Source organism: Chamaea fasciata, unplaced genomic scaffold, assembly GCF_029207755.1.
Source record: "Chamaea fasciata isolate MVZ Bird 193981 ecotype frontalis unplaced genomic scaffold, bChaFas1.0.hap1 SCAF_2, whole genome shotgun sequence".
In the NCBI taxonomy this organism is placed as follows: Eukaryota; Metazoa; Chordata; class Aves; order Passeriformes; family Sylviidae; genus Chamaea; species Chamaea fasciata.
The window spans coordinates 76417430-76444008 of NW_027094087.1; the positions used below are offsets into that span (position 1 = coordinate 76417430).

At 40.1% G+C, this 26579-nt stretch overlaps 1 protein-coding gene across 4 annotated transcripts in view; it reads left to right on the top strand.

Annotated features, from left to right (window-relative positions):
- The window catches only part of FARP1 (FERM, ARH/RhoGEF and pleckstrin domain protein 1), a 210423-nt gene that overhangs the window by 128551 nt on the left and 55293 nt on the right, over positions 1 to 26579 (top strand). For all 4 annotated transcript variants that reach the window (XM_066176379.1, XM_066176381.1, XM_066176382.1 and 1 more), the window contains exons 3-7: positions 12901 to 13005; positions 17553 to 17595; positions 18681 to 18759; positions 21184 to 21281; positions 25834 to 25948. In XM_066176379.1, coding sequence (XP_066032476.1) covers positions 12901 to 13005; positions 17553 to 17595; positions 18681 to 18759; positions 21184 to 21281; positions 25834 to 25948 — 440 coding nt within the window. The remainder of the gene's footprint in view (positions 1 to 12900; positions 13006 to 17552; positions 17596 to 18680; positions 18760 to 21183; positions 21282 to 25833; positions 25949 to 26579) is intronic.

A 26579-nucleotide genomic window follows, 5' to 3' on the forward strand; every position in this document is an offset into this window, starting at 1 on the left:
GTATTCAGTAAGTTTCATACCAGGCATCTTGGTAATAATCACTTGTAGCACAATCAAGGGAGAGGACTGTCCTGCTCCACTCTGCACTGTTGTGGCCTCACCTTGACTCCTGTGTGCAGTGTTGGGCAACACAAAATAAGATAGATACAAAGCTGTTGGAAAATATCCAGAGGATTGTGAAGGGCCTGGAGAGGAAGCTGTATGAGGAGTGGCTGAGGTCACTTGGTCTGTTCAGCCTGGACAAGGGAGACTGACGAGAGAGCCCATTGCAGTCACAACTTCCTCATGAGGGGAAGGGGAGGGACAGGCACTGTTCTCTTCTCTGTGGTGACCAGTGGCAGGACTGAGGGAACAGCCTGAAGTTGCATCAGGGGAGGTTTAGGTTGGATATCGGGAAAAGGTTCTTCCCCCAGAGGCTGGCTGGGCACTGGCACAGGCTCCCCAGGGCAGTGGTCACAGCACCAGCCTGACAGAGCTCAAGAAGTGTTTGGATAATGCTCTCAGGCACATGGTGTGACTCTTGGGTTGTCCTGTGCAGGGCCAGGAGATGGACTCCAGTAATCCTTGTGAGGCCCTTCCAACTCTGCATATTCTATGATTCTATGGTCCAATTATGTTGTTACATTGTAAATGAAATGTATTGCTCTCCCATAGCCCAGGAATCTCTGAGTTACCTGGGTATTAATATTAAACAAAGCATATTTACCAATGTAGATTTAAAATTAGTTGTATGCTGTCTCTAAAGACATAAGGATTGGGGTTTCAGCAGTAAGAAAAACCCACAAATGAGATAAAATCAAATGCTTTTCCAGTTACACACATTATCCTCAAGGTTAAATGGATTGAAACTCTTTCTGGAGGAATTCAACATAGGACTGAAAATGTGGTCAAAAAAGTCTCATTGTGGCTGCCTGATGTTTGACTTTTGATAGCACATCCCCAAAGACTTCTCTTTGACGTACCTTGAACAGTGAATGCCTGTTTCCCACGAAGTCTGTTGTTGCTGATAAAGCTCATTTATATCTAGGTGGTATCTAATACGGCAGTGCTGTATTCTGGCCTTAAGAAAAAAACAGTTGAATGGCTCATTCGCCTTTTTAAACGTGCTGTGCCTAAAGATGTATTTCAGCAATTTTGTCCAAAGCCCAAATCATAGTAACTAATTCTGTACCACATACGTTTTTGAACAGAGTGTGAAAGAAAACATTGTTGCACATTAAAACAAAATAGAATCCATAAAAGTTGTGTTTCAGGGACTGTGTTTATGCACTTGTGATAGTAAGTAATGATGCTTTCCTTTGATATTCAAGGCCTCTATGTTAGTGACACAGAGCAGATCTCCTAGGAATCTCCTTAGCTTGAGCAGTTGGTGTGGCTGAATGAGCAGTGAAGCAGAAGGGTGTAAGTTATTGTCTCTGAAGTATTTCACACTAACTGCAGGCACAGGCAGTTCTGTAAGGTACACACACATATATATGCACAGACACACACACACACAGAGAAGTGGTGGGAAAACAGGTGAAAGTGAGTGTTCCACCTTCAACACAGGTAAAAGTAAAATCTTGCTCACAGTCCAGGAGGAAGCGCTCTGGAGATTAAGGAGAGGCTTTTGCCTAGCTCAGACCATGTGCTGTTAACAGACACCATGTACATCTTAGAAATCCTGCTGGCCTTTCTTTCCTCTTCACCTCCTGGTGCCCCAGAGATATGAGCACAAATCCCTTCTTTCCCTGGTTTGCCACAAATGTATAAGCAGATCTCTGCTCTGTCTGTGCTACTTTGCTGTTTGATGCTGGGTTGAACATACAGGTCAGTCCCAGCAGGTTTGGATTTTGAAGCGGCTAGAGTTGGAGTCACTGTTTCCACAGTACACACTGGCACCACTCCACTTGTGCCCTCCCCAGTGAGGGCTACAGCTATGTGTTGTTTGCTAACAGAACCATTCATCAGACTCCTACAGTTCCACGTTTCAGAGACCTGAGGTGACCCATGGATGGATTTATTAGAGCATCTGTTGTGTAAGGAGGCACTGCAAGTTGCAGGCAGGCTGCAGAGAAAGAGGGGGAAAGCTCTTGAGGATCTTACTGAAAGCTGTGTAGTTGTATTAAAAGGGGAGGTAATTATTTTTTATCTTCCCTTGAAACTGTGACTTGACTGCATCATTTTGAGGTGCCTCTGAAATCTGCTGGTAGCAGCAGCCATTATTGTAACTCTTACCATACCAGTTCCCCTAACTCATCTGTCCACTCTAGTTTGTGTCCCAAACTAAAGGTGGCACTTTTCAGTGATGCTCAAAACAGAGCTTGTGCCTTCCCCTTGCAAACACCCTAGGAGTATAGACAGTTGTCACTTCTTCTCCTGTGTCTTTGCCTGTTTTAAAAGACAGATCAGACTCCAGGTACATTCAGTTTTAAGGTCTTTCGAGGCTGCTTAGAGAAATCTTTAACACAGTTCCTATGCATCCATCAGGTTGGTGACAGGTCTTGCATAACCAAACCAGGGACTATTGTGTATTGGGGACTTGACTGACAAAAAACTGCTCAAAAGTTCTGCCTTTCAGATACTTAAATAAGGGATTTATTTTGAGACTAATGTTTTGGCCTTGCAAGTTTTGCTTCCATGAAAATGTGTTGTTAGTATGCATTTTGCTCATGAGGAATGAACTCAGATAATCTCTGTTTCAGTTACTCCATGTCCAATCTGGAGCAGTTGCAGAATGCTGCAGACAAGCTTTTCTTTAGATAGTCCACATCAATTTTGGAAGATAGGCTGGTACAAAATGGATCCTACAGAAACTTTATTTAAATTGCATCCAAGGCTGTCTTCCTTACCCTGCCTTGCACTTTGGCTGTCAGAGCACTGCATCCAGCTGGAGCAGTGGCCCAGCTGAAGACAAAGAAGACTAGGGTGTAAAGATTTAGAGTGTAAAATAATTACATTATATGTTAGCAGCAGCCACAGCCTGAAGGCTTCATCTGTGAGTGTCCTTTTTGGAAACTGCTGTATCCAGTTGTTGTTAAAATGTACCAACTTTCTTGCCTCTGATAAAAAAAAAAAATATATATATATACAGTCCTGGATGGTGTAAGCTCTTTCTGAGATTAATAGTATTGTTGAGACTGATGAAAAGGTTTTTCCTGTTGCATTTGGTTTTGCTTTAGACATTAGGATTTAATGTTTTACTTCTTATTTTTTGTTGGGGTTTGTTGTGGAGTTTTTTCCAGGTCTTGCACTTCTTGCATTTAAATGAAATTATTTTCTTCAAAGGATTTTACTACAATCAGGGCTGAACTAAAATGTATCCAAATAGATATAGTAAATAGCTGCTTTGCATCTCAGTCTGATTTTATAGTAATAACTCCCATATTCTCATAACACTTCATATTGTCATGTTTCCAGTCTGTATATAAGGGTTCTATTTTCACCTTTGATGACTTAAGAATTGCCTACTCCTTCATTCTAGCAAAGTGTTTGCTTATGTGTAAAGAAAATTAGGAAAAATGAGCAGGCAAAGAAAACAAAACAGAAAAGCAAGCATTTAACATTAAAAAAAGAAAACTTGAGACTGTGGTTAAATGATTTTTGCCTTGAAGCAGAGAGAGGAGTGGTAAAAGTGGGAGGCAAGGGGTGAGGGGTGTCACGGAGTTTGGGGTTTCCATCCCCAATTACATGCTGGCTGCTACGCTGCTGAATTACACTGAAAGCACTGAATGGTGCCATTATATTCCTTTTCAAAAGTTGTGGGCTATGAAATTCAATCTGAGGTATTTTTAATGAGTGTTCTGTGCCTCAGTTGCAGCTCTTCCCAAGAAACAACGAGCACAGTGTGCCACTAAATAGCACCAAGGCCGGGGGTTAAACTCATTCAGTTTTTTGCTTGCAGGGAGAGAAAGTAATATCAACATTTATTTGACAGGTATATGCTTGGTTCCAGAGTTGAGCTTTAGTAAAACAGCTTTCCACAAAGAAAAACGTTCTGAAAAATGAGGTTCTGTCAGCTTCACATCAAGCTCCCATCCAGTTTCTGAAAACGAATCTTGTGGTGTGTATTCCAAAGCTAGTGCCCACAGTGCACATGCTGGGCTTGTTCTGTGGGCATCCTTGTACTGCAGAATGCTGGCAGGCGCATCCCCACGGGCAGAACTTCACGGTGAAGATGCAGCTCTTGCCAGATGGTGACATCTGCCCAGTTACACCCCTGGCTCTCAGTTAAACATAGATAATTCAGAGGTAGTCTTTGTCAGAGAGATGCCTTCTGGCATCCCTGTGTCTCCACTAAGGGTTTTGGTGACATAGTTGGAATGGCTTTTAGTGTGACTCTCTCGCTTCTTGCCTTCTGAACTAGACACAACTTTTCAGAGAGGAATTTTTAGCGTGCACTTGGTTTTAAAAAAGCCATATAGCACAAAAGTATTGTTGCCTTCCACCTTTCTTATGTGCTGATATGCAAAGTAGTTTGATCATGAGGAAAGCACTGTTTAATGCATCTGGCCTGCAACTCACACCAAGATCTTAAATTCCTCATGGACTGGCTCTGGTTTTTGCAAGTCATCACCATGCAGTGTCAAGGCTCTGAGGCTGGAATACATCATGTGGATGATACTCCTCAGAAAGGAAAATAGTCTTCCAGCAGTAGATGGTTGCCTTGCTAAGGGGATAAAGAACAGCCACAAACCACTTTCAGTTCTGCTAGTCAAATTAGGCAGAGATGACTCAGCATTTACAGGAGCTCATTTAGGGAATAAGATGACATATTTTTAGTAAGTTTTCTCATTGTTCTTTTAATGCCTCATTTTTCTTGTCCACACTGTGCATTTTAATGATGTTCAAGGAAAGTAATTTTGGTTTAGTAACAGTGGTGCTGCCAAGAGTTTCCCACTGGAAGTCTAAGAATATAATTGTTGGTGTGTGAAATTTTGCATCCTTAAACAGTTATTTAAAAGACTTGCTCTGCCACTGCTGATTTCCCACAAATGTTTTACACCTATCTCAAGGAAGTTATGGTTGTACTACAAGAAACAAGGTTTGTTTTTTTTCCAGGAGGACTAATTAGTTTCTGCAGAGACCGGTTTTTGCAGCTCAATATTTTTTGGGTTTAGGGGTTTTTTGGCATTACTGAGATCGGGATTCACATTTCATGGGAAGGAATGTGTTGTCCCCATTGGGACAATTTCTTAGAGGATTTTTAGGTGGGTAACAATGAAGTTTTTCAGATGAATTCATAAGCAGATGAGATCAGGCCACCCCTTTTAAGTTGATAAAGTGAATTTTAGGTGCATATGTGTGAAATGTAGGATTTCGTAAAATCAGTACAGAAAAGTTAATACAAGATCAGTTGTGCTTTCTAACGGAGAGTTGGATGCCAGCGAGTTTAAATACTATAAACAGAGCCAAAGGAGCCAGTGAACCAGGAAACTAATCATGAAGTATTTTGTTAATGCTTTTCACCATGAGTACCATTTTGTAATAAACAGATGTGTACTTAGACTACTGTGGCCAAAAGTTGAATATTTTTGGTTTATATGGTTCGTGGTGTTTAGCCAGTGAGTTACAGTTTTTCTTTGGCATTGATGAAAGAGGGATGAATGTGTGAAACAAATTCTGTGGAATTTTGTCCCTGCAGCTACCTGAGGAGGAAATTTTGCAGGTTCCAAGAATCTGCCTCTTTCTTCTTCTTTCTTCTTTACAAAGTTCTCCACTAGCTTTGTGGTGGTTGCTACCAGTTCTGCAGTAACAAATGTCTTGTCCACTAGAAATCTGAATAATCGAAAGATGGTGAATAAAATCAGTATTAGTATCACTTTGTATTTGTAAGAACTGCAAAGAAATCAGATTATTGGAGGATCACACCTGAAGATGGTAAATTGGTTTGTACTGTGAAAAGCTCAGTCCTGAAGATTCCCAGCCCATCTCTCCTCCATTTTTGTGTCCTCTCATGCACACTGAAATGGCATATATAGTAGATACAGTGTGGGTGATGTTTGCCCATTAAGGTGCAAAGCTATAATTTTGAGCCAAGTGAAAACAGACCAAGCAGAGGCTCCAATTCCATAGCTTTACTGTACTGTAATTACAGAGATGTACAATTACCTGAGGATTTAGTGTAGCTGAGTTTTGTATTAGTCTGACTCTGCTATAGGAAAAGCTTAACCAAGCAGTACTGAAAATAGCCTCATCATAAAACTTTGCATTAGCTTTGCCAGATAATATTTTCCTTTTTTCTTCCACAGCATTTAACTATTAAAGAGGATTATTTAGTATTTACTGTTCACCTGAATTTTACTGTTGGCTATTTCTACCGAATTTGATTTTTGGGCATTGGAAGAAAGTTTAAGGTGTAGCAAGAGCAGTCCTTCTGCTATAGTCCTTCTGCCTATTTTTGAAAATATTTTGATGTATCAACCAGTTTGTCATGATCAGAAATCCAAGACCATGGTTACAACAACAAGTCCATATTTCAAATGTAGAAAACTGCAGTTTTCTTTTGGAGACCATGCCAGAAGTGCAAGCAAATGAGAGGGTTTTTAAGCCCCTTCTCTTTGTATTCTTTGCCTCACTAATTGTTTGCTGTGTTTATTTTTGGATAGCAATGAAATTCCTAAAATAGTTGTTGAAGTTTGTCATAGCTGATAGGTGGGGGGGGGGGGGGGGGGGGGGGCGCAGAAGTTTAACTTTGCAGCTGCATTTTTTTAAGGGCTGTATAACATACCTGAAGTAAAAACTATCATATCTTAAAATTGTGCTGGTTACAAAAAGGTGCCACCACCACCAAAACTGACCGAAAGGTAAAAGTGTACATTAGAGACTGTGAAGGCAACCACTGGTATTAAGGGAATACATCTTATGTGGTGAGTGTTAAAGCAGTCCACTAAAATCTTGAAAGGAAAGAACACTAAATAGTCTCATTGTACACATGCAGCAGATGATCAATCGCCTGTTTTTAAGGCAGCATAAGAGACTCATTCTGTTACTGCTTTTGGCCTCAATCCGCCCTTTGATGGTGTGTGCACAGTCTGTGCAAAAGCATGTGGGATACGTGCCAGGAGTGGAGCCCTCAACTACATTCAAATTGAAAGTATCTTAAAAGGAGCTAGGTGCCTTTAGGTTACCATAAAAATCTGCGTCTTCTACACTCTGTTTTCAAATGAGATGGCTGCCTGGTGGCTGCAGGTCCACTGCTTGAAAGTAGTGGTGTGGGAGTGTGTGGCTGCTTTGTTCAAAGGTGTCACTTTGCTGCTGTTCTTTGGCCTGGTGTTGTAGGAGTAATGGATCACACTTCTTCCAACACTTCTCAACTACCCAGTCTAAGCTGAACAGCCAGGTAAAAACTAGTAAGCCAAGGTGTCAGAGCTATCTTTGTGGTCCAGTGCTATTTTTATAGTCATCTAATCCTTCCTATAGGATTAACACCTATGCTTTGAAAGAGAGGAGAGGAGAAGAAGGGCAGAGGGTCTCCAAGTGTCTTGACAGTATTAGGTACAGAGCAAGCGACAACACTCAGACCAGTGGTTCTTGCCTTTAATCCCATCTTTCAGGAAATAGACTTCTGCTAAATATGAATTATGCATTTCATTTTATGCCAGAAAGGAGAACTGTTTAAAATAAGAAATTTGTCTTCAGATGCTGACAGCATTGTTCTCCTGTGAGTACTTTTTGAGCCTTCTTTGAAGTATAAATTTCTGACAGAGTTATTTTTTTAAGAACCTTGTGCTCAATCTCATCTGTGAAGTGATTTTTATACCATTTCCTTATCATGAAGAGTTCTTGGTTGGTTTTCTTTCATTTCAAACTGTAGATACATACATAATTTTTAACAGTTTCAAATAACTGAGAAAGTTATGCAGTTAAGAACGTGGGGTTATTTTTAGTAGTGATTACAACTGTGTATGATTTCAGAAAAAGTAATGAAGTTACTGAATGAAGTTTTCACAATCATTTCAATACAGTTGTTAAATTGGAGTGTAAAAATAACTTGGCCATCTGATTTGGCTGATTTGATAAAAGGCTGGTCGGTATAAGGAATTTTTTTGGTGATTAACCGCGAAAGAGCAAATACATTTTAAACCTTGTGTTTAACCTTTGTGCCATATAGTATTTAAGTATTGTAAAATATTTAGCATGACCAAATTGTCACATTTCATTTTAGACCATTTGAACACTCAGAATGTGATAGGAAGAGGGTATCAGTGAAAGAAATGCCTGCCTTTATGTGGTGGCAGGTGAGAATAAGGAAATCAAATCTTTCTTTAAGATGAATGTAAAAGAATTATTTTCTCTCCTATGAGCTGCTGCTACTACTGTACAAGGAAGTGTAATTAAAACCCAAAGCAACCCAAACTTCTTTCCAACCCATTTGCAGCAGTTTTGAAGAAGAGAAAGAGAACAGAGTAGTCTGTGTTTCCACATGAAACTATTTGTAACTTCAATCAGAAATGGGACTTACATTTTTCAATGTTCAGAAGAAAATGTTTATTTTATTTGGTTCTTTTAAGCTGGTATTACTGCTCAGTAATTTCAAAACAAACAAATAAAGAAAAACCTTTCAATCAAAGATTGTGTTCAAGCTGGGATCAGAGATTATTTGGCTGAACAGATAAAAAATGGTAAAACCTCTATTTGACCGTAAACATATATACTTGCTTTTTGGTACATAATTAGTGAAATAATTGCTGAATTAACTGTAGGAGGCGGTGTAATGTGTCCAAACCTGCTTCTTTTAAAGCTCTGGATATCTTCCAGATACAGCCATGTACTTTCTTTTTTAAAAAAAAAAAAATCAAAATGTATTTCAGTCTGTGTCAGAGAATGGTCTAAACAAGTATGTAGAGGGATATTTTTTAAAAGTTATTGGTGTTTGCTAGAACATGAATTGTTGAACCCATTAAAATATTCACCACTGGAAGATCATAAGCAGCATACTGTTTTGGATTTTGGTGAGAGTAGAGTGAGGCTGAATTGAGTAGGACTGAGATAATGAGCAGATAGCAAAATATGGAATATATAATGCGTAAAGCAGGCTAGTTTGACTTCACAGCTTGCAGCTAAATGTGGTGATGCACATTATTCATAATTTAGAACTTGACGTTCCCTGAAAATGTAAAGCAACTTTTAAAATGTGATTTCACAGAGCTAAATGAAAGACCGGTTCAAAATGCATTAAGCAATAAGGATGTGTAGCTGGAAGTCAGTGAGCTTCTTTTCATTGTAATAAATTTATAATATTATTTTGGTGTAAGTAAATACCACATCAAGAGAAAAATAGTAGTTCTCTGGTATATCAGTCTGACTGGGGCTCACCTCATTGTTAAAACAGATGTCAGGGCTCCTTGTTTTCAGGGTGAAAGATACACCTGTATTGCTCAGGAAAAGTTCCCTGCCAGTGTGCTCAGACAGCTGATTTGGGGTGGGAAGAGTTGCTCTCTGGAGCTGCAGTATTTTTTCATTGATTGTACAGGAATCTGGCTGTCAACGGAAACAGGAGCAGGGGACTGCCACCTGCTGCAGGCACTTCCCAGCTCCTGGGATTGTGTGTGACCCTCCCCCAGCTGTATTCCATCGGTGTACCATGCCCTCCTGTTCCCTTTCCCTTGCTGCCTCACAGGGCGAGGGTGTCTGTGGCAGCAAGTAATCTGGAGGTACAGTCTTGCCACCAGCCTTCGTTGCGTCCATGTCAGTGTCCCCCATGGAGCAGGCTGGTGCTGGTATGGAGCAGGGGAAGCAGACAAGCTCTGGCTTATGCAGGTGCTGCCATGGGGCTGTGGAACAGGAGCCAGTGAAGCTTGCCTAGAACTTTTCTCTCTGAGGCATGGCAGCAGGGCCATGCTTCATGGTTGGAAAATGCCTTCCAAGTTCTGTGGAAAACTGGTGTTTTCTTATAGGCCCTGTAACCACGGTTAAGTCAGGCACAACTGCTGACTTCAGATGATGTCATCGGTGTGGTGCACTCATTCCTGAATGCTGCCTCTGTCAGCTCGTGTTTACTGTGCCCTGAATGACTCCTGGTTTGCTTCCATACCCAGTGGACTGAGCTTTTAATTTAGTGTGTTTAAATTTTTTAGTAGGGATGTCATGGAATTGCACTGAATCAAGATCTCTCTGAAACCTTGTGAGTTCCTGCTTTTGTGGGTTTTGTACTTCTCCTTCTGGTCCTGCAAGACTGGAGTTTCATCAGGCTCTAAATCTCAGCAGATTTTATATGCACAGCGTTTCATTTGAAAGAACTCTCAGATTTTATTTCGAGGTAGACTGATCAAAGATAAAATGAGTTTAGAATAATAATATTTACAAATACTAGAGTAAGAAGCATTTCATTTTATTGAGGCATACTCCAGAGAAAATGCCAAGTGACATAAATACTACAAGACTGCTGTTCCATCGTTTAAATGCCTATAAGAAAAAAACCTTTATGAAAACACTCAGCAGGTTTTAATCGGAGGCTTTTACTCATGGTCTGAGATCAGACAGCCGTGTTCTCAGCTAACCTGGAGAGGTGTGGTAATGCAGTGCACTTTCTGCCTTTGTTCCTGTTGGTCAAAAATCTCCGCTCAGAGACACCTTTTTTCCCTGTGAAGAAAGTTGAAGTTTGGTCTTTGTCAGACAGAAGTCCTTGAAATACTTTAGCTAGACATACACACATACTCACTGGCATCTTACCGTTTCTTTGGTTGTGCACGTGTAGGAAAGCTTCTTGCTGTGAGGATAATTGATAAACCCATTCTTGCTCTCTCTAGCAGCCCCAGCCAAACTGTGAAGACCTGAGACTAGTCTGGAAGCAGGAGTACTTACTTCTAAATTATTTGTAGGTGTGTTTTCAGAGCAGTAAAGTAAAATCATTCTTACACTCAGTTTAATGTGTTTAATATTCTTCTGCTGCCTCCAATGAAATGCACTTAGCAGGAAGCTCTTTCATTGAGATGGTGTCTGTTTGTTTGTGCCTATGTACAGTGATAAGATGGAGTGGAAAGTATGGGAAGCTTTCTATTAGAACTGACATACAAGGCACAGTGGTCAGTGCAGGCTGGGTGGTGAACACTGGGAATGCTTTTGGTTTAATGAAGCTGGAGAACATGAAGTGAGTGCATTCAAGTATACCAGTACTTGAGACTTATTTTGGATGCCATTGTGTCTGATCAAAAGTGTTCCATCTAGAAAAACAGGTCTTTTTTTCCCTTCCTTCTTTGCATCATCTTGGCATTTTACTCTGAATTACTTTAGTTATTGTAAGGTTATGGTGAATGCTTAAAAAAATTTGTACTTTTATCTGCGATTGTTCTTTTTGTGTTTTTTGACGGCATTCACAAGGTTAATCTTTGCTACAACAGATGCTAACAAACAGTTAATAGCTTGAGTGAATGTTGCTTCCTGGTGGCTTAGGTCTCTAAGAAGAACTGGGAATATGTTGGGTAAAAACCTGTTCAGCAAGTTCTTGGAGTAGTGAGCTTGGCTCTTTCCTTCAGACTTTAAAAACCAGCCAGCCTTGAAGGGTTCAGTCATTGTGTCCTGCATGACCAGGGTGACAGTGCTGCTGTGGTGGCGCATATATCCTATACTTTCCCTAGAAAAACGTCATCACTTTAATTTCTCTGGTGTAAGCCTGACTACTGGGTATTTACTTTTCACAGTTCATATTAGAGAATGTTAGATAAATTACCTTTGGAAAGATGCTTTTTCCACCTAGTATATTACCCTAGGTGGAAAAAGCCTGTCTTTATTTTTAGTTATTCCAGTGGAACAGAGACCAGACTGCATTATGATGCTTTTGGGAGAGAGTGGGATTGTAGCAGCTGCCCACTCTCAAATGAGCTGTTGGTATGGGCACTGCCTGGAGATGCCAGGGCCTGGGCTCAGGCTCTGAGCTGGTCAACCCACCTGTAATGGTTCTTTTCTTCATTTGGTTACTGTTCTTTCATTTTACTCTATTATTTACTGGGCTAAAAGGGAAGGGGCCAGTCTGTAGATTGAATGCAAGACCAATAGTCCAGGATGTGATTGTTCTCTTGTAACAGCAGGGTTTGTGCAATTGAATGCATTATTATTTGTTCTGAAGTGAGTGTAGACATGTGTTTCAGGGCCTCTTTAGTTAAAATAGGTGCATTTGTCCAAGGAACAAAAATATTTGATTTCAGTGATTGGCCTTTTTATACAGAGACGGGTTTTTTGCAGAAGACTTGCTGGTGAACTGTAATTTGTAGTATTTTCTGCAGGTGTGGATTTAATGGATGGGCTGATGAAAAGAATCCTTACAATCAGCAGAGCAATGGCTCTGGTAGCTAGTATTGGGCTAGAACATCTGGTCTTTATAGAGGGAAGGCTTTCAGTGTGTTTGACTCCTCCAAATTACTTGCCAGCTCTGCCAGGGTAGCACAGACAGGCCTGGAGCAGCCTCAGTGCCTCCCAGCAGGAAGCTTGGGATAAGCTCACGTGAATCCAGAACCCAGGGTTTGAGCCTGTTGTGTATCAAGCAAAACCTCAGTCCTTGGTGTTTTGTATGATGGGTCTGTCCTGGTTTCACTGTGTTGTACACAGATGTACATGCACCACCTGACATCATTCGAAGGGCCGTGGGATAAAATAAAATTTCACAGCAGAAATTAGCCTTGGTGGACATAAGAAAACCATATCCCAAGTCCCCCTCTTCTATTTCGCAGTACTTTTCCCTCAAAAACTGAAAGTGTGCTAAAGATGGATTCAGAGCTGCCATCCATGGATGGATGGATATAGTCTTTAGCTTTAAAACTAGTGTAATTATTGTCAGCTGCCTTGTGGCTATGGTTGTAATATCCACTGATTTTGTAAACAGTTTTGGCAGTGTTGTTTGATGAATAATTTCTTAGCATAATGATTTTTCTGCCACTAATTAAAAGCATCTTTGTAATCCTAGGCTTTGTTTTCTTCTTACAGCAAAGAGCTCCAGGGAAAGTTTTGCATGATGCTGTTTGCAACCACCTGAACCTTGTTGAAGGTGACTATTTTGGCCTTGAATTTCCAGATCATAAAAAGATGATGGTACGTAAAAGGATTCATTTTCAGCTGTTTTTTATCTGCATGCGCACTGTATTCTCTCCTTCTGCTCCTTACTTGTAAGATATATTTAATCCTCAGTCTTCAAAAGGGAAAGGACTTTTTAAAAAAAGTTTTGTTCTTGCCTAGTGGAGTTGAAGAAATGTTTTTAAAACCTGATTGTTCCTGTCAGATTTCATCTGCATTGAAAGTAATGGCTAATTCAGACGCAAGTTGGGAAAGTGTTCTGTTTTTCTAAGTTGCTGTACAGAAGCCAAAAGCTGGACTGTTACAGAGCCTCAGCTCTTGATTTTATAGTCCTGCTTGATTTGAAGTGCAGAAATAAACTTTCTCTGCTGATAGAAAAGTTGCAACAGTTGTGACAGAGTTCATGAAAAACATTATGGGGCAAGAAAAGGGATAGATGAAATATTACAAGGTTAATAAAAAGGAAAGCAAAGCCAAGAACCCCCCAAAAATTTGAATCCTTTCTGGGGAACTGTGTGGCACAAGCAGGTGTCCTGGTCCTGACACTCAGGAGAGAGAGGTCAGCTGCAACATTCAGGCATTGCACTACCCATATCATGTACCAGAGAATGCCACAGGCTGATGACTTCTTTCTTAGTCTTTATTGACTTTCTTTTTGAAGTTTGTTTTATTTTAGACTTATCATGTAACCTAATAGCATGTGTGCTAGTTATCTTGATTGCTTTGCCAGTACATTCTGATGTACATTGGATTTCATGCCTGTTAGGTGAATTTTGCATCAGTAGTCTGGATGACCTAAAAGGGATGACTTAGGGCAATTGTTTAAAAAAAAAAAAAAAAAAAAATCTGTGTTCTTTCCATCTAGCTAAAATAGGCATAAAGAACAGTATTTCTTAGTGAAATGAACAGTCGGAGTCCCTTGTCTGTCATGCCTTAGTTGGGGCACAGACATTAGACAATAGACTTTAAAACAGAATGCTAGTGGTCATAGTGTTCTAGGCTAACTATAATTAAACAGGATTTTTTTTTTTAAATGGATGTTAATCTTTAGAAGAGATCTGCTTCACAGTGTGCTGCTGGAATTACAGAAAACACAGTTCACTAGAAGGGTTAGCATTCTGCCAGATACCATTGGCTAATGCTTGAGGTAACTTGAGAGCTTAATGTAACTTTTCTAAGCAGTGCAACTGTACAGTACCATTGCAGCAGAGGGTCCATGTAGCTGTGTTAATAATGACATTCTGTCATTATTGATGTATGTATGTAAAACTGAACCAAATTCTAACATCTTTTGTATATGAATTTTGTATGTACAGTTGCTTTTTAGTGTTTTAGAAAATAGAGAAGGTCATTTGATCAACCTTCTCTACTTCACAGGTCATTAAATTTTAAATAGATGATTGTCTGCGTTTTGCTCAGAGACCTGAAGTAAACTAACAGTTTTCAGTCTTGTGAAAACAAAGTGGTTTATTTGCTTGAAGCAGAACACAGGAGAGATTGAGGTGCTGCCACTGCCTGAGGCCCTCATAGTGGCAGGAATTGACTGGCTGGAAATATGTCCAGACAGTCACAGTGGAGTATGCAGGGCTTTGATGAAGAGGAAGGTGGAAAAAAACGTTAAGCACAGTGCCAGTTCCACATGAAGGAAAATACATCCATGCACTGAGCACGGTAACTCAGCTGGCCCCTACTCTTGCAAAAAGAAGTACTAGCCAAATATCTGAGAGAGCCAGTCTACATTCTTGCTGGTTGGTCCAGTCTTTACTTCTCAAAAATGGGCAGCTCCACAAACCAGTCAGCTGTGCCCCAAGAATGGTGAAAGTCAGTGGAATTAATGCCTTCAACCACCCGAAAGCAACTCGCAGAAACTCTCAAGCAGAAGATTTGATTATGAATTGTTGTTTCAATGTGGAGCAGCACTCTGAGGGTATTATTTACACTTAAATTATTGTAACCAGTTTATATGATGCAATTGAGGTGAATGTTCCCATGGGATTTAAAATTTTCTGAGCTTCATAAAGGCCATAACGTAGAACTCAACCACTGTGCAATTAAAAAATCCTGCAGTTAATGGTATGCCTGAGAAATAAAACACACATGCGTATTTTATATTTTATATTCATATCATCTGAAGAGAATGAGTTGCTTTTCCAGTGTAGAGTGTAGTGTAAAAGGAAAAAATAAATATTTAGAGCGTATTTGTTTGGATGTAATCATATGTATGTGAAGTCATATATTCATAATTTGGCTCTGTTTATTTCAACATGCAAGGCTCCAGACCTCAAATCTGACATATTGACAATGGTATGTCAAGTTGCCTGGCAGCTGTATACATTCAAGCATGCCATGCTTGGAGCAGACAAGATCTGTACGGGAGATGATTGTGGAGGGTCTGAGTGCTCCACTTCCTGCTGGGACAAGGAGAAAAACAAGGCACTGTCGCCAAGCTTGGGGTTTCACAGAGTTTCATCACACTTGATGTCTGCCCCAATTCTCCAGCTGCTGAAATCTGGTCACCATTGTGGAATGCCAGCCTTTGTTTAACAAATAAATGACCTAGCCTTGTAGTTCTGGAGAAAATGAAAAACATTAATCTTAATTAAGTCCTCACTTTAGTTTTCCTTTCCAGTTATAAACCAGTCTCAGACTGATGGTGTTTAGATATGGTGTGGGAGCTGCATGATGCAGTTTTGATTGCTTGGGTTTGGCCATAGTGGTGACATTGTCATTTTGCACCACCTTTCTCACTACATGCATTCAGTACATGGATTTGCAGTATCCAGCAGTCTGTTCAAGGATAACTTGCTAGTAGAATGGCTGGGAAAGTAGAGAAGGGAATGGTGCACTTGTGTGCTCATGCTGTGTCATAAACCACCTCTGGAGAGAAGAGAGACGTTGGGGGTTTTTTGGCATCAAGTAAAAGACATTTTTCTTATAATCTTTTAAATTGGTTATTTCATATCAGGATGTCTTTTCCTCCTCTCATTGAAGTTGGCAAAGTCCCTGAACTTTGTTGCAGATTATGTACATGCAAACTTTCTGAAACAAAAAGTTTTAAGTTATTCAAGTGTCAAAGTGTTTCAGGACCAGTTTAACATGTGATGAAAACTGTATTGCTGTTCTTGGATAACAGAGTTACTTTAACCTCTGAAAAAAAAAAAAAAGACTTTCCTAAACTAAGAAACATAAGAAGAATTGTATTGAGTAACATTAGAGTGTGGGAAACGGCAGGGCTGTGAGGTCTTTGCTAATTAGAATCACTCATATTAGTAATGCTAAAAATGGCACATGGCATTGGAGCAGTTACACAGCAGTGATACAGGCCTGCTCCTGTCTGGCTTCTTGGGTGATTTTGGGAAATGGATATTTTGAGTATGTTTCTGTCTCTGCATAATCTAAAATTATTAAAGGCCAAAGAAGTAATAATTCTAATACATACTCTTTGTCTAGAGGAAGACTCAGTTAATTTGTTTTTTAATGGCTTTAACCTTTGCGATGGTTGTAGGGTGTTCTTCCACAAATTCCAGATGTCTTCAAGGGAGGCCCTGTGCAATTTAGTGAGACCACAAAATATAAATCATGGCCATGGGTAGTTACCAGCTGAGGACTGTGAGCTGTCTCCAGACCCTGTGAATCATCTGGCTTTTACCTTCTGCACGATTGTCCCTTGGCTTTCTGTAACATTTTGCCCCAGCCTTTCTGACCTGAGACTGCAGGATGGGGAGATAGGTTCTCAAAACTGTATTTCCACCCACTGCTTTGCTTTTGAAAGCTGAAGGAAAGACTCACACACTGTCCTGGAAAATGGGTTGTCAGGTGAACTACGTGCAGAAGTTACGCTGTCCCCAGTCAAGAATGCCTGGGCCTGAATTTCACAGGTTTATGGAAAAGAGAAAATGTTCCATAGCTCGAAAGTAAGCTTTCTCCCACCCATGCCTTGTCCTGTTGTCTGCTTTACACCTGTGATCTGAGAGGACATTCCTCCCTGCAGGTGGTGGGAGGGAGACTCCTTCATCTCCATGGAGCCCAGCAACAGAGCTCCACAATTATGCCCAGGCCTCATACTGGGATTCCTGTTGGGTCCCTCATACCAGTAGGCTGCTGCCATCTCATTTCTCCATTTGTCCAGCATTCCCAGCCTCAAAGGCAGGCACCAGCTCCATTCATTTCCCTTTCTCAAGATTATTCAGGGTTTGGAACTCGATGACAATGTTGGACTGTCTTTTCCTAAATGCCTCATTTGAGTTGCTCTTTCCACAAAATTAATGGTTCCTGACCACATATGCTTTGATTGTTGGTGTCTGGGACAAGTGCAGGGGAGATCCCCTCACTGTTTCCCAGCTCTCTGAGTCTCTACTGCTTTGAAAGCTGTGCCCATTCACTGTGCTGTTTCGTGAGCATCTCCCAGAGTTTTGGGGAGAAAATCCACCATGTATAATTAAGGAAAGCATAATGACCACACTGGAAAAAAGTAAATAGGTAACTGATAATCCAGGTATTGCAATAAAAAATACTTCTCTGGTAGTTTGTTTAGAGATGATAATACCACCCTCTTTTGTTTTCAGGTGTGGCTTGACCTTTTGAAGCCTGTTATGAAACAGATTAGAAGTAAGTATTTCCTTGTTAACATTTCTTTCCTCAGTCTGAGAGTACTTGAATAAATTAGGACTCTGATGGTTGCAATCTTTATATTCTCCACCTTCTGCACTAAATTTTTTGGAATTATATTTTAATTCTGGCCTGTCCTTAGAAGATGTGAAGTAATGTCACATGAGCATATGAACGGGCTGACCCCACCCTATGGGAGGCTGGGGTTTAGTCAGTCACTGGAAGACGCACTGGTGGTAGTGGAGGGAACAATTTTTTAGAGATAAAGAGGGCAGTAAAAGAAGAACGAAAGGAATGTACATGGCTGACTGATAGTAGCAGGAATCAGAATAGAAGAAAAAGAACAGGAAGACTTTATTACTGGGAAGGGGCTGGTAGATGTATGACAACTGTGTGGACATTGCTGCAGAACCTGTGACTTTTGGAGACCAAGATGGGGAAACAGTTTGGATAGGGGAAGCTACAGTGGGTGGTAGGAAAGAACAGGAAATTGTAAATAGCCACCAGCTCTGGAAAGAGTTGAAGTGAACAGGAAAGGTTCTGATTATTTTGTTTCCCTTTCAAATATCAGCCAACTTTTTAATTTATTGAGCTTTGCCATTGAGATTCAGTTTTTCTAGGTGCTTTTCTGGTCACATTAGTCTGAGTGTATGCTCTGGCATCTCTCCCTCTCAAAAGACAGACAGGTCCTTTTGTCACTGGTCATACTTAAGAACTGGAACAAATGTGCTGTTCTTAAAACAGAAATAATAACTTGCTAGTGGACTTAAAAAGTAGAGTGTATTTTAGCTCCCTCCTGTTCTGAAGCAAGGGAAATAGATAGACTTATTTTATTGGATCAACTGATGTAATTGCTAAAAACATACTTGGTTTTGGCAGAGTAGCCCTTGACCAAGTTACTGTTCTCTTTTATTGTGTGTAAATTTTATTGGGCATTCTCCAAATATCCTGCATACTAACAGAGGACAGGAGGTTAGCATGTCTGTATGCACTGCAGGTTACCTGAAATCATCCCATGTACATCATTGTGCATATTTGGCCAGCATGTTATTGATGTTTGTTAACTTCTTTGACGTCTTCCCTAGGACCGAAGCACGTTGTTGTAAAGTTTGTGGTAAAATTCTTCCCACCTGACCATGCTCAGCTGCAGGAGGAACTGACAAGGTTAGTAGCTGTGTGACTATTTCTTCTTGTTAAATCTCTGATGGACAGAGAGGAGAACTTGGAATTTGGGATGACTGGGTAAGGATCAAAGACTGCCTCTTAATTTTAGCTTGGTGTTATTTTTCCCAGCCTTGAATGCATCTGAAAAAATAGGCCCTAAGATTCAGCTGCAGTCTGTGCTGAGAGGTTCTGCAAAGTGCAGGAGTCCTTTGCATCCTTGGATATGGAGTCCTGGAAGAGCTTTACTAACCCCAAGAGAAGTCAGTTTGGCATGATGCAGTCATGTATCGGTGCCTTGGGGTACCCCTCTGCCAAGGGACGTGTGTGACTCTGCACCCTCCTTTGGGAGAGAGCTGTTTTGTGTGAATTGCTGCTTTGCAGCAGCATTGGGCCCTGTCTGTATAGCCAACACAAATGCCAAAGGTTTGCACAGGTGGAAGTGTGACTTTGGAGATGGAGAAATGCAAAGAAGAAGGAATAAAGGGAAAAATAAGAATGTAGAGAAAGATACACACATCTGCAGACAGAGTACCTTACTAGTAATGTTTAAATGTTTTTCAATGCATTTTAGAAGCTTCATTTAAGCTTTTAATTTCACACTGTATTGGCACAAAAGTTCCTATTTCTCTGTGAGTAAATATGTGTATGAGGGGCCTGTTAAGGTTCTTTCTCACTAGAGTCCTTCATTTACGGTCAGAAACATTGTTTTGTTGCAGTATTTTTTTCACTACAGCTTTTCACTCTTTTTCTAGTCTACAGTATTATTAGCTTTTAATTACATGTTTCCATTCTGATTCAGAATTTTCACTGTTAGTTTTTATTTTCAATCTTCTCAAAAGACAAAGTCCTCTTTTGCAAAGAACTCTGGTGTCCTTATGACTAGCATTATAAAGAACAAGTCTGATGTATACTGTTTATCTTTGTCATGTTTTATTTTGGCAATAGAGCATTGGAATCGAAAAAAATAAATTATTGATATTGCTTGATGGCCTGGAAAGAGAAAAGTAGAAATGTGGGGTAGGAAGAAGGAGTATTTACTTGGTAAAGATGAAAGAATAAAAGAAAGAGTAAAAAGAAAAAAGGGATGAATGAAAAGTTGCAACATGATGTTATTAATGAAACATTTCTGTTTCTGAATAGATATTCTGCATATCTGTTTCTTAGTATGTGAACTGAAAATTAATTTTTGGTGATCTCTCTATGTACCTGGAGATTTGTCTCTTAATCCTAATGAATTTTTTTGTTAGATTTTAAATATGTATGCTAAGGGACTTGAAAAAAAATATATATATATATACACACACAGCAGTGTGTAGAATGTGAAAGCATATCCACTGGGAACTGCTTCATCACTTAAAAAAGAAGAGACTATAACATTTCTGTGCTATGTTCCTCTACCAGGCTGAATTTTGTAAGGGTAGACAGATACCTGCAGCTTTCAAAAGGATGTTATGTAGATCTGCGGTATTATTTCAGGATGTACACACAGAGTATTTTTCCATACTCCTCAAATCAGCTTGCCCTTTTCGTTTAGTGTACCTACATCTTCTCATTCAGAAACTCACTTAAATGAGAGTTTTTCTCTGAACCTATTAAAATCAAATCTTATTAAAATTATTGAGATCCTGTTATGAGTTCTCCAGAGGAACTGCAGTCTTTGGAAGATTTCTTAAAATGCATCTCACCACTTCAGGTTTCATATCAGCTATAGGAAAAATGCTAGCTGTCTTTTTTGGTTTTGTTTTTTTTAGAGGGAAGAATTGGATACTGAGTGGAACTAAGCCAATTTTTATTGAAGCTAAGAGAAATTTAAATGATAAAATAATGTTTTGGACTTCTGTTGTCCCTGTGTTTAAACTGGCAGTGTAGAATTGCTCTGCATAGCTGAAATGGTTTTGGCAATGTTAGAAAGGGCTGGTATATGGACAGTGCAGATATTAGGGCCACAAAGGTATCAGAGCTAGCTAGAGTTGTTTGATCAAGATTTTGTGCCTCACTCCCAAATAAGTGCCAAGGTAGAAGTTTAGAGTTCACTTTGTGTTCTACAAGAACCAACTGATAACTCTACATCACTGGTTTATCTGTCATTTCTTCATGGTTAGGTGCAGCTGCATTATCTCTTGCTGAGTACTTAATAGCTATCACGTTTGCTAGCACTGTCATATCTCGTTGCTCTGGTTTCAAACGGAGGGAGGAAGAGAGAAGAAGAGATATCTTGGTTCTTCAAAGCAGCCACCATGTCCAGCTGTAATGGCAGTAATGTAGTATCTGCTGTGTTTTACTTACCCTCTAAACTTAGGTAATTCAGATCACTTCTGTAGATTCCAAAACTTGAAGGGAACATGCAGTCAAAGCCAGAGCTGGGATACTTTCCTCTCTTTCCCTCCTGCTTTGTGTAAGTCTTTGCTCACTTTTGTTTTGCAGGTACCTATTTGCATTGCAAGTGAAGCAGGACCTGGCACAGGGAAGGCTAACATGCAATGATACCAGCACTGCCCTCCTAATCTCACATATAGTACAGTGTAAGTCCCCTTTTTTCTTCTTTCCAGATAGATAAACAGGATGATTGGTTGGACATGCTTTGCAGGGTTACCGATCAGTAGCTGCTGTAGGGACAGGTTTAAGCCATATGGACAATTTATTGTAGTTCTGTATAATGGCATTCATATAGAGATCTTTTGCTGTTTCAAATAAAGAAGAGTTTCTGGTCACTGGATTTGAATTTTCAGGGCATTTGTTAGGCTACCAAAGACCATTTAAAAAGTAGACTTTGTGGGCAGTGGCAAACATGTTGAACTCTGCTGAAATCCTGTTTTATTATACTTTGCATCATGTCAGCAGGGTATTCAAATTCCTGGAGATCTGTATGCTGTCTAGAGAATGTAGTAAATAAACATGCTTGGAATGCCAGACTAAATCACAGTCCTAAGAGGAAACTGATAGGGAAGAAAAGAAAACAATAGATTTAAGCCCCCCCCCCCCCCCCTTTTTATTGCAGAGTATGCATAATAACACTGTCCAGTAGAATCATACATTAATTCTGTTCATGACATCAAAGCTTCTTTTAGCTTCCACATCACTTGAACGACTATGTTTTCCTTTCAAGACTTTATGGATACTCATCTTGAGAATAACATTAGGAAAAACCACTTAGCAGCAAGTATAGTGGTTGTAATAGACATTGTTTTGCATGGTCCTCGTACAATTCCATATTGTGAACTTCCACTGTAATGCTGTTGTATGGAAATTACAGTCAACAAAGACATTTGGAAGCTCTTTGGAGGTGGGCAGATAAATCTCATGATTCTTTGTCATAGTCCGTTAGAGAGTTAGGGTGGTTTCTCATCAATTGCTGTTGGAAAGGCAGGTGTTTTATGGTTTTGTTTGCCATGGTCATAGCAGAACGCACATTGACCAGTGTGGCTGAGTAGCAGTAAGATGCTGTGAAATTCTGTCATCCTCATACCATTTTAAAATTGAGGATTTTGGCAGCACAGACTTAAAAAAATAAAATCCTTGACTCGTGAGGTTTTTGTCTCTTATATTTTCCTGTTACAGTGTCCAGTAATCCAGCTGTATTTCTTTTCTCAGTTAAGCTAGTTCTAACTTTCTTTAATTTCAGGCAATAAAAAAAATCTTGATCATATGGGGAAATTGAGTCTCGTTTGCTAAACTGCATTCTAGGAGGCTGAGTTTTCCTACTAAATGTCTGTGCACCAAAGAAAGACATTGAGCAGTGGACACCCTAATGCATGTGTCTCTCTTCGTTTGAGCTATTGCTTTATGATCATGTTTGCTAGAAACCTCTGCTAGAAGTTTGCAGTTGTCTTTTTTATTTGTCCATCTTGTGTCTCATGAATGCTTTTCTGTGAAAATTTTCTCCAGTAAGAGTCTATAGCTGTATCTTACCTGCATGGCTGTCTTTATTTATTTTGTCTCTAGCTTATTTTTCAATAGCAAAAGAAATATTATGTATTTGTCTGCAATGAAAATCAGAGTAAACAGATGATGAGAGTAATGGTATCAAAAGGGAGAGATTGAGAATGTAGGTTAGTTATTGTATGTCTTACTAATGCTGTGGCAATGAGTGGTTTCCATGGGGAATATCTGATTCCAGGAGGCCCATATATTATGTATGCAAGCTTATGTCAGTGTTACAGACTGTTACTTATCATAAAATCACAATATGACAGCAAATAGGTTTCTGCTAAATTAGCATGTATATTACAGAATGAAATTTTTATTTGAAACATTCAATTTAAAACTACCTTAAGAGCATTGTAAAAAGTGTTAGAAGTGAGAGGACACTTGGATACTGCAAACGATGCACTACAGTGAGTGTGTGAGGTATGAAGATGCACTGACCATGAGCCAGAGTGTGCCTAGGTTCCCAAGAAGGTCAGTGTCATCCTGACCTATATCAAGAATAGTGTGGCCAACAAGACCAAGGCTGTGATTGTCTGTCCCCCTGTACTCAGCATTGATGAAGCCACACCTCAAATCCTGTGTCCAGTTTTGTGTCCCTCAGAAAGACACTCAGGTGCTAGAGTGTGTCCAGAGAAGGGCAAGGAAGGTAGGGAACGTTCTGGAGCAAGGGTCTTCTCAGCTGAGGGAGCTGAGGTTGTTTAGCCTGGAGAACAGAACGACTGGGGGGGCCTTATCACTCTCTACAATTGCCTGACAGGAGGTTGTAGCCAGGTGGGGGTCAGCCTCTTCTCCCACATAACAAGTGACAGGACAAGAGGAAATGGCCTGAAGTTGTACCAGGGAAGGTTTAGTTTGCATAGCAGGAGAAATTTCTTCATAGAAATAAGAAATTCAAGCACTGGAATCGGCTTCCCCAGGAAGTGCTAGAGTCACCATCCCTGGAGGTATTTAAAAGACGTGTAGCTGTGGCACTTGGGGATGTGGTTACTGGTGGACTTGGCAGTGCTAGGTTAGCAGTTGGACTTGATGATCTTAGAAGTCTTTTCCAAAGGAAGCAATTCTATAATTCTGTCATAAAAAGGAATGAACTAAAATACAAAGCATTAGACGTATCAGAAGTGCTAATGCAGACAGAATGCAGTGTGGTGTAATGCACTTGCAAGGTAACAGAAAGCAGAAACAGAAAAACCATCAGCAGTGTAAATAAGTCTTTGGCTAAATCACACCATACGATTTTAAAGAATTTACATGTGAGGCTGACAATATTTACAGTATAGCCTCCTCTCATTCTCAATGGAGTGCCGCTAGAAAGTCATTTAAGGTGGAAAAGGAGGGTAAGGCAGTAAGTAAAAGCTTGTGGAGTACGAGGTTAGAGAGAACAAATTCAGAAGTAACTTGTAAACCAGGAAGACAATTTTGGTAATGGATTAGCAGTTGAAAAATGCTAAGAAAATTTTAGAAGTCATGTAGAGTTGAAGTGTCTTCTACTGTTGACCCTGAAGAAAGCCCTACAGGAGGTGTGTTAAGCTCATCTGTGTACACAGACATAGGGGTTTTGGACTGCATTTTGAAGAATCAGGTCCATGTTTTTTGAGATGTTGCAAACTTTGGTGGGTTTATGGCTTCATTAAAGAACAGAAACTTGCCATTTATTTGGGGTAGGATTAAAACCAAACCTTGAAGATTTTTAAGTCTAGGATGAATAAAACTGGAAGGAGAGAGCTATTTCTGAGATGGGGACAAATGGGACAATTTTAAAAAGGAAAATTCTCAGAGGGTATGTAGTATTTCTACCGTTTTAAGGAATGATTGAGAGCAGATGGGGTGAGTGAGGGGGTGTAAATCAGACAGTCTCAGTTTTCAACTCTTTCCCACCTCTGACCTTCAAAGTAAAAAATGTCATCATGTGTCTGCAGGCAGTTTGGGTCAAAAAAGCTACTGCTCTGTCATTCACAGATGCTTTGGTTCCTCATTTTCAGTGCAAACACCAGGCTGCTGTTCCCCCGTGCATTTAATGTACATGTGATCCCAGTTTGTCGGAAGTACAGTGTTTTAAATGTGATCTGAAACCTTTCCTTTTTCTGAACAGACTTAGTTTGAACAGAGCTGGATGCAAGGGTTCATGTTCATGGGCAGAACTGAGGCAAGAATGAAGCAGGTGTATCTGAGTGTGGGTCTGTCATATCCTGGGTCAGCTGTGCGGCAACGTGTCTGACTGCAACCTGCATTTAATTTGAGGGCACTGTATTTTAATTTCCCTGACGTTACCAAGGTAGCAGCAGCCTTTGTTGCAGCAATGTTGCTATTACTCCATCAGGTTTGCAGGCAGAAGCTGCTATGCCTGTTCAGTGAAAAAACTTACCAGCAAGATTTTCAGAGACATTCCAAGAATAGCAGACAACAAGATAGTAATTTGGCACCCACAGATAGATTGCCTGCCCCTCACCCCCACACCTGCCAAAAAAAGGAAATTTCACTGAATGGGCTGCAAAATGGAAGGTGGGTGTGCCATACTGTTGCACACACAGTGTTGAATAACTGCAGCAGATGGGAGCAGCTTTGAGGAGGAGGGAGACAGAATGTATCTCAAACTGCTGCAGAATTAGAGGAAGACAAAGGTTTCATAATCCCATGAGGTGGATTACAAGATGGTGTTAAAACAAGCAAGCAGAACCATCTTTCTGACTTTCTCTCAAAGGTTACCATTTGGGACATGGGCCTGTACAGGAAGCTAGTGCTTGGCTTCTGCATGGAGAGGCATCTGAGCACCATGAGAGAGTGTGAGAGAGATGGATGAGTTCTGCTCAATTAGTGCTGCCCTCCCTGTTACCCCTGCCCTTATACCCCACACAAGTCAAGGTAGCACAGATGGCTTCACCTCTTCAGTTGACATCCAACAACTTAGTTGTGGTAGATGGGAGAAATCCTGGGGCTTCTTCTCACTTATCAAATACTAACACAGAGGAGAAGAGAGTAATCTGTGGAAGATAATGTAGTGGGAATATGAATCATAAAACCGTGACACAGGTTGCAAGGAAGTGTGTTTGCTTCTCTGCCCTCTTCCCAGCTGTCTGGGTATTTTGGATTGACCAGATTATTCAGATGTAATATAGTGTTTTAATAGACTCCTCTTAAAATTCTCCACAGCTGAGATTGGGGATTTTGATGAAACCATAGATCGTGAACACTTAGCGAAGAACAAATATATACCTCATCAAGAAGCACTAGAAGACAAAATCATGGAATTTCACCGTAACCACATGTAAGACTTCTTTATTTTTGTTACTGGCCTTCTTTTCCTGTAGAGTAGTTCTAATGGTAAGTATATGCTAGATCTGAAGTACAAAAGAGCTTTGGACCTCTGAGTTTCTCAAAGATTGCTTCTCAAAAACTGTTAAAGCCTATGAACTTTCTGAAGGTTACGCCTGCCTTTTTCCCATCATCATAACAAGATGTTTAAAGCGCAATTGATTCGATATTCATTCAAGCATGCTGTTATTTTACAGTCTATTTCATACAAAATGCTTTACTGCTGATTTTGTGCATGCAGGTATGATTGCAAATCACGACTGATCAGTCAAGCACTTCTGACAGCAGTCCTTTGGTTTCAAGGACACTGAATGTTGCCTTTCAACCTTTCCATGCCATATTTTGAGATAAGTTGAAGAAGGGGTTTAGTGATAGTTTTAGGAAAAGCACAGAGTGCTTGCAGGATTATTGATTTAGGGGAACAGAATTCAAGATGATGATGCAAATTGGTATCCTAATGTCTGGAGAAAAGACCTGTACTAGGAAGATGGTGAACAGAAGTACCAATAAGGCATAGAAAAGTATTTTTTCGCTGTCGAAAACATTTCAAGATGTGAACAGTTTCATTTTTGAGATAGATTGAA